The sequence below is a fragment of the Nanorana parkeri genome, unplaced genomic scaffold (assembly GCF_000935625.1).
Source record: "Nanorana parkeri isolate BGI_ZX_2015 unplaced genomic scaffold, ASM93562v1 scaffold432, whole genome shotgun sequence".
Classification (NCBI taxonomy): Eukaryota; Metazoa; Chordata; class Amphibia; order Anura; family Dicroglossidae; genus Nanorana; species Nanorana parkeri.
The window spans coordinates 1,217,556-1,225,594 of NW_017306700.1; the positions used below are offsets into that span (position 1 = coordinate 1,217,556).

Sequence of the window (8,039 nt, forward strand, 5' to 3'; positions counted from 1 at the left end):
CCCCCCCCTCCAGCTCCCACCTCTGGCCTATCGAGAAAAAAGAAAATAAAGTATGTGCTACCTACTATGTGGGGACAATAAGGCTTCATTCAGGGCCCGTTCACATTTATGCTGTGCATTCATCACACGATTCTGTGCAATTAACACACAGTACAGCGCAACAACCTACCATGCATTACAGTGCAGCAGGTGCACTGCGTTGCATGCACTACTTTTTTTAACCTTAACATACGGTACCACATGTTGTGGGTGGTCGATCGCATTACAGCTAGGAGGTGTGTTTGGGGTGCCATTTAAATGAATGGCAACACCACACACCTGCCTCACAGTAACAAACGGTAGGTGTATCGCACAGAACCGTGCAGTTAACGCACAGCATAAGCGAGAATGGACCCTCACAACTACAATGTCTATTGGCTCGGCCCTCCACAACAGTCCCAGTTTCTCATGTGGCCCCTTGAGAAATTGAATTGCCCACCCTTGGTCTACCCTTAAAGTGACATTAAACCCTCAGATTTTTGTAACATAAACCAATACTGTAATGTGTGCCTTACTGTAATCCATGGTTGTTTCCCTTCTCTTTGCTGCTCTTCCTTTTAAATCCTCATGTCTTCTCATGCTGGGGGAGAACTTCCCTTTGCAGCTGAGTGCCTCTTCCTGTAGTGCTGGCTCAGGTTGCAAACCTACACACAGACACCATGTATCCATTTCAGAGACAAGGCAGTCTGTTGCAAAACAGAAGTTCTGCCCAGCATGAGAACAGATACAGATTTAAAAGGAAGAGCAGCATAGAGAAGGGAAACTACCATGGATTACAGTAAGGCACACATTACAGTATTGTTTTATGTTAAAAACATCTGAGGGTTTAATGTCACTTTAACAAAGGGTTAATGATCCCGAATCTTGTCTTCTTTCATTGTATGGGAGGAGATGCTCAATCTGTCCTTACCCATTCACACCACATGCAAATTATCTCCAGACCAGACCAGACCGTTTCCGGGCCCAAAATGCATCCTAATGTATCCCTATGCTATTTCTGGCCTCTGTTCACACCACTGCAGTCCATTCCAGACCAGAAAATGCATGTTTCATTTTGTCTGGTCTGGAATGCACTGGAACTGCAGGCAGGTTCACATCATTTTCCGGACCAGATCTGGCCAAGATCTGGCCCGGAAAATGGTGTGAACCTGTCTTTCTATTAGGACAGTCAGAGTTTCCGGTTACTGAAATTGAGAGAGAAGCGTGCATAGGCCTGCAAAACAGAGATATCTAAAAGGTAAGAAATATTTGTAAAAACATTTTTAGATATGCTGCGTTAATAGGAATACATAACAAACATACAGGTGAAACTCGAATAATTAGAATATCGTGCAAAGTTCATTTATTTCACTAATGCAACTTAAAAGGTGAAACTAATATATGAGATAGACTCATTACATGCAAAGCAAGATAGTTCAAGCCGTGATTTGTAATAATTGTGATGATTATGGCTTACAGCTCATGAAAACCCCAAGAACCCCAAATCCACAACCTCAAAAAAGTAGATTATTACATGCAATCAATAAAACAAGGATTGTACATAGAACAATATCGGGCCTCTGAAAAGTACAAGCATGCATAAGTACTCAGTACTTGGTTTGGGCCCCTTTTGCAGCAATTACTGCAATTACTTTTGCACGATATTCTAATTATTCGAGTTTCACCTGTATAGTGGGGGTTTTCTCAAATTTGCCTGTGAAAGTGGAAATATACTTTAAGGCAGGGGTGCCCACAGCTTTTTCTCTTGAGATCTACTTTTCAAATGACAAGCTCAATTAAATCTACCAACGAAAAAACACATTTATTAAAAAAGCAAGCACATTAAAATCATTACTGGGACAACTGCCTCTCTCTCTCTCGCGCGCGCTCGCTCCCCTGTATCTCTTTCTCTCTCGCCTGTCTCTCCTCGTGCTCCTGTCCCTGTCTCTCTCCCCTGTCTCTTTTCTCTCTCGGCTGTCTCTTCTCTCTCCTCTGGCTGTCTCTACTCTCTCCTCTGGCTGTCTCTACTCTCTCCTCTGGCTGTCTCTACTCTCTCCTCTGGCTGTCTCTACTCTCTCCTCTGGCTGTCTCTACTCTCTCCTCTGGCTGTCTCTACTCTCTCCTCTGGCTGCCTCTTCTCTCTCCTCTGGCTGTCTCTTCTCTCTCCTCTGGTTGCCTCTTCTCTCTCCTCTGGCTGTCTTTCCTTACCTGCACTGCAGCAGCTTCCCAGGTCTCCTCTCATGTGCTGTCCTGTCCTCCTGCGGTGCTCGTCTGGCTGAATGTGGCCGATGCTACAGACTGGGAGGGGCGTCCTGCCCCGCACTGGTGATAGTGTGGCCGACACTGCAGACGGGGAGAGGTGTCCCGCACCTACCCGTCTGCAGCGTCTGACACATTCAGCCGCACTAGCTCTGGTCAGTGAGCCGATGGTGATCTACCAGTGTTTGCTTTGTGATCGAATGGTAGATTGTGATCAACCTAATGAGCACCCCTGTTTAAAGGCATCCTCCAAGCATATTATTTAAAGGATTTGTGTATATTCATTGTTTCCCCCCATTGTCACAAGAAAGGACCCTCTCCCCGCTGTTCTGTATTCACCTTTACTTCCCGATTGTCACTAGTTCAAGAAGTGTGGGAAAATCTCTCCAATGGACTCCCAGATAGCAATTAAAACCTGACAGGGGTTCTAATCCTTCACAACTCTTATCAAAAAGTAAAAAATTAATGTTTTGGCTGGACATATAATTTAAAAAGAAGATTTCAAGGAAAAGGTACAACAGTAGTACCTTTTCTTCGCATAGTTACCATGTTAGCGCGGTTGAAAAAAGACAGTCTATCAAGTTCAACCAATAATAAAGTAATAATCAGAAAATGAAAACTGATGTGCACTTTTGCTGTTCTTTATCTACATAACTCTGTAGAGTACTTTCCACCTTTCGCGAGCCTGCAAAGCAAAATGAGATTACCGTACACAGAGCTACACATAGTCATGGGACTCCTCTCAGCTGCCCCTGTATTCTCTTTTACTCTGCTGTTGGAATTGCCCACAAGCGCCCAGGAGTCATCCGACAGTCCAGCTCTGCGAGGAACATAGATGGCAGCATGTTACTCAAGCCACAGAGAGTCTAATGACTACTCTCAGCTGTCCTGCACTCTATCCCTATTCAATGGAGTCACCCACAAGTACCCAAGAGCTATCAACCAACCAAGGGCTCTCCTAGGAACTTGCCCAGAAGAGCTTCACATTAAATTCAGTAGTAAAAAAGAGTTTAAACTCACGTACCCCCTGCGGAGCGTATGTGCCAAAGCCAATGACTGGCATCTTGTTGCCATCGTTCAGCAGAACGTAGGAATCTTCCTTAAGTGCCATCTCCCTCCTACCGTGTGTCAGCAGCCAACTGCGCTCTCTGCACTGGAGACTTCACTGTATACTCATTATTTAAAAGCTGCCTTCCAGCCCCTCCTGTTCAATATGGTTATTGTCTGCAGAGATTAAGCAAGCATTCCTTGCAGCCAACCATAACAATATGGGTTGGGGGACGGACCTTTTCCAGCTGTAATCTCAGTTTTTCAGAATCACACCACACCCAGGGTCAGAAGCAGAAAACTTCAGCTTTTGCAGGCACGTGACGGTAAACAGTGGTAATGCTCTACAACATTCTTGCACCCAATGACTCCTGGCAGACTTTACTTTCAGGAGTTGTTCCAGCTTTCTAATAAAAAGAATCTGTATTTGAACTTTACATTTAAATCAGCTAAACAGATTTTATCTGCATCAAAAACAAAAAGGTGTGAATGCTGTAGGGAAGGACTCATGCTCTCTGTGTGAAAGCAGTAGTCTCTCTGCGGAGGTCTGGCACGCCCCCTGCTGATTCAGACTTATAGCTCTACAATCAGCAGGGAGCATTGGACCTTTGCAGAGAGGCCACTGCTCCTTGTGCTCCTGCCAGCATGCTGCAGGAGCACAAGGAGTCAGTCAATTGCATTGAAGTACTCATGTGCTAACAAGAAGCATACTGATAGGAGGAGAAAACAGACTGACAGAGCAATTAGCTCATGAATCTATAACTATTATAACAATAACCAATCTACTGCTTCTTTAACCGTGCAACCATAGGCTGGTGCAGGGACAAGACCTGTACCTTGTTCTAAAGTGCAGCAAAAAAAAAAGAGGACTCCTGGGCTGCCAGACAGAGCTGTGTAAACCTGTGGCAGCTAAAACAGCTCCCTTATATGTAATACATCTGATTGCCTGGAGCTTACCTTTATGTTTTTTTTATTGCATAGCATGATTCAATGAGCAAAAAAACTACAGTCCCTTTAATTAAATATACCTACATTACAACTTGAAAAATACTAAGGGGCTGATTCATAAAGGGTTTGCCCAGTGCACAGCTGGGCGAATGTCATTTGCATGGCATTACTGCTGGTAGGTGAATCTCAGGAGCATAGAACTTCCTATGCCCATCGACTCCATCTAGAGGCAGTAATGCAGTGCAATGCATGCAAACGCAATTCACCACGCTAATTGCTAGTGAACCTTTTATATATTAACTAACCCTTAAGAGCATACAGTAATGAACAAGTGCCAAGGGGAACCAATCATATTTCAGTTTATTGTAATCAGAACAGGTCATACACATTGTGCTAATTCTAGGTCCCTCGAGACAGAACACGACAAGCTTAGACATGCTGGATCAGCACTAAAGTGCCTCTGAATATTATTGTAATATGGTGGCATCCATACCAAAACATATCCACCCACTGAGCATTTCCAATATTGGATGTTTGCATTGAAAAGGACCCAGGTCTCTTCTAATCCTTTTTTCCCCTCGGATGCTGAAATGAAATCAGATTGGTTGGTGTAGGCACATATGGAGGGTGGTCAGAAGAGCAGGCACCAACCGATGGTCTTCTGGCATAGTCATAAAGGTAAGCCAGATTGGGCAGCTATCATCTCACATTTGTGGGTGTCTGTACCATGTGTTGCACAAGGCCATTACTCTTTAAACTTTCTTATTGCATAAGCTCCTGGGAGTGGTTATGCTTGTCAGTTTTTCCCATTCGTTGAGAGTATAAGCAAATATGCATTGAACAATTAATTTTCCTATTTTTTATCTTATCAGTCTTCAGCTCTGATAGGCCTGACATACCATACCATACCATTCCATTTTCCACACCTTAAAGCAAACCAAGTCATCAAAGGTTAAGTATATTGATTGGGTCATAAACCCACAGGTCCGTTTGTCCATTTATTCTTTCCCAATAAGAGGCCCAGGAAGCAAATCCCCAAAGCACTCTGGCGAGATGCAACCTATTACCATCTTGCATGGTCAACAGCCTGAACGTCCCTTCTAGGACTGTTCCCTGTGTCCCACTATTGGCTGGTAAAGCCATCCATCACAGCAGTGGGCCTATAATGAGACACAGAAGGCTGGAAGGCATCCAGGTAGTGCCTTGACCATGGGAACTAGTCAACATCTATCAGACACCAAGGGGCTCCCAGTGCACACAATAGGCAAACCTAACTGACATCCTGGCAATTTGTTAATGCATACATGCACTTTTTTGAGGCCCCACAAGCAAAAAAGTTTCAGAAGAAGTCATAAAATAAAATGAACAGAACGAGAAGTAGGAGTAGAAATGAGCAAGTAAAATAACTAATAGAATTCAAGAAAAACTCCAGCTTTGTTAAGATAATATTATCCCATTAGAGTACAAGATGACCAACACCTCTAACATAATGAAATCAGTTATATTAAGGAATTAATTATACCAGAGGTCCATCTGGCTGGTCTGCCTATTAGCTGACCGGAGTAGTGAAGTCAGCCTTACTGCTCCCATTCACACAGAAACCAAGGCAGATAGGTGACTCTGCATAGGCGGGGAGAGCAAGGAGGGGCCGTGGCTGTGCTAACTCCTCCTTCAGCACCCATACCTGGATTTTAGTTATGTTGCACTTATTTATGGCCAACATATTGACATGGCTTCCAGTGTGTTGCCTGCATATTTGTGCAGTTGCCCCGTATTACTAAATTTCAGTGCTTTGGTGATACCTGTGGGGGTGTGGGACCAAGGCAGCATTGTTGGTTTTGGAGACCATATTACTATAAGTTAATCACCCTACAGTCTTGTCAGTCTTAAACTGTGCCCCCTTAGATTCCTTTAGTCTATTCACTTATTTGGCACAAATGGCTAGCCCCCCCTGCAGAATCTAAGACTGAGTTACACAATTTCCCAGGTATATTTAATTCTGAAGCAGAAGGCAGCTAGCAAGCTGCTGTCTTAACATCAAAAGAAGAGGCTTGTGTACCATCAAAGAAGAGCTCCCCTTTAACAAAGGAACCTTTGCAAGCTTTACTTGAGCAAGAGCCCTATCCAGATCTTTGTCCTGTTTCATTGTCTGGACTCCAATACTAGGAGTTCTTAAGTACTCTTATTTTTATTCCATTTTATTTTTACTGTTGTTATATTTCTCTCTTTTATAACATCTTTTGTGAAACAATACTTTGTAAAAGAACAGAGACATTTCCTATCTGGATTCATACAATCAAAAAATGTAAAGGAATCATTAATACTTTTCTAAAAATTACCCTACAACATCCCCTATGGACTCTCTGTGTTGATCCATGGGGATATAGGATAAATGATAACCCCTATAGACTCATGAACACCGCCTTAAATATACACCCAAGCTGGTTTTTAATGTAATTAATAATACTGGAAATTTTTAGCATTTAATCATTGCTGATCTATCCTAACGGATAAGATCATGCACAATTATTCCTCCTTCATGCATAGTTGTATCTATAAGTCTATTGCCTTATTGGAACTCTTTCTGAACTCATTTTCATTCTCATTTTTATTAATAATTTTAGAAGATCGTATTATGGATATCCTAAAGCAATTTTTAAATAATATTCAATTATATTATATATATTCTGGTTTGATATATAAGTGATTACCTAAACTGTTATTAATATTTTAAAGTTCATGCACCCAAACATCTACCTACACTCATGTTGATCTATGCGCCAACACAATTGGATTAGGAGTGACACACAAATTTTATATTAATTTTTAGAATTAGCACTATAGTATGATAGATACACATTTTATTATATGGATATAAAGTTTTTAAAGCTGTTTTATTGGCATATTTGATTATTAAAGTTTAATGTTTTATTCTGTGTTTTGTACACTACAACCTTCACTATGATTAACTATTAGGAATTTATGGCATATTCATTCAACACCGCATGAATCATCTCCCGGAAGCTTATCTTATTGAGATGCTTTCTTTTAGAACAAAAATATTTTATATTTTAAGTAAACGACATTGATGGGAGATTTTGTTTCCTTTATACCCACTCTGACATTATTTGTAATATAGCACAGCTGGCATTGTATAGGATGTGCATATGGAAGTTAATTGATGTGGGCTTTGATTGATCGTGTTATATAAAGTCGGATGGGAGAGGCAATTATCCTTTTTGAAGAAGTCCAGACGAGACGAAACGCGTCAAAGGATTCCTCTCCTACGTATCCGGTGATTCTACTAGTTGAGTGTCCTTTACACTTAAATGTTTTGAACCATCTAATATCCTGTAAGTGTGAACCTTCTTGCGTTCAATAAATTTGTTTAACAACTACACATCTACTTACTAGCTTGGAGGAGGGAGGAAGGAGGAAAGTAGGAGGAGTGGGGAGCAGGGAGGGGGTGAGTAGCTTGCCCTGTTGTGTCTGTGTGTTTGTGGAGACACACACAGCTTACCGGCACACACAAGGGTGGCTCCATAGGACCCTGCAAGGAAAAGAAGCCACCCTAAAACAGGATATAAGGGTTAGTGCTCAGGAGACCAGCTGATTCTGCAGGAAGCTAAACTTTTAAACATCAAGGGAGCAGCGTCCATTGTAAGTGATCAGCATTTAGAATAGCTAGGAATCCTTACGATTTTAATATCACTTTAACAAGCAGTGGGACTGAAATGGATCTGAACCACAACTGGGTTCACACAAGA

The 8,039-nt window shown here is 42.1% G+C and overlaps 1 protein-coding gene across 1 annotated transcript in view; it reads right to left on the minus strand.

The window, feature by feature from the left end:
• LOC108789949 (aldo-keto reductase family 1 member C3-like) overlaps positions 1 to 3,433 on the minus strand; it is a 17,555-nt gene extending 14,122 nt beyond the window's left edge. The window contains exon 1 of the mRNA XM_018560100.1: positions 3,302 to 3,433. Within this exon, the coding sequence (XP_018415602.1) occupies positions 3,302 to 3,388 (87 nt within the window). The 5' untranslated portion in view covers positions 3,389 to 3,433. The remainder of the gene's footprint in view (positions 1 to 3,301) is intronic.
• Positions 3,434 to 8,039: the final 4,606 nt, after the last annotated feature.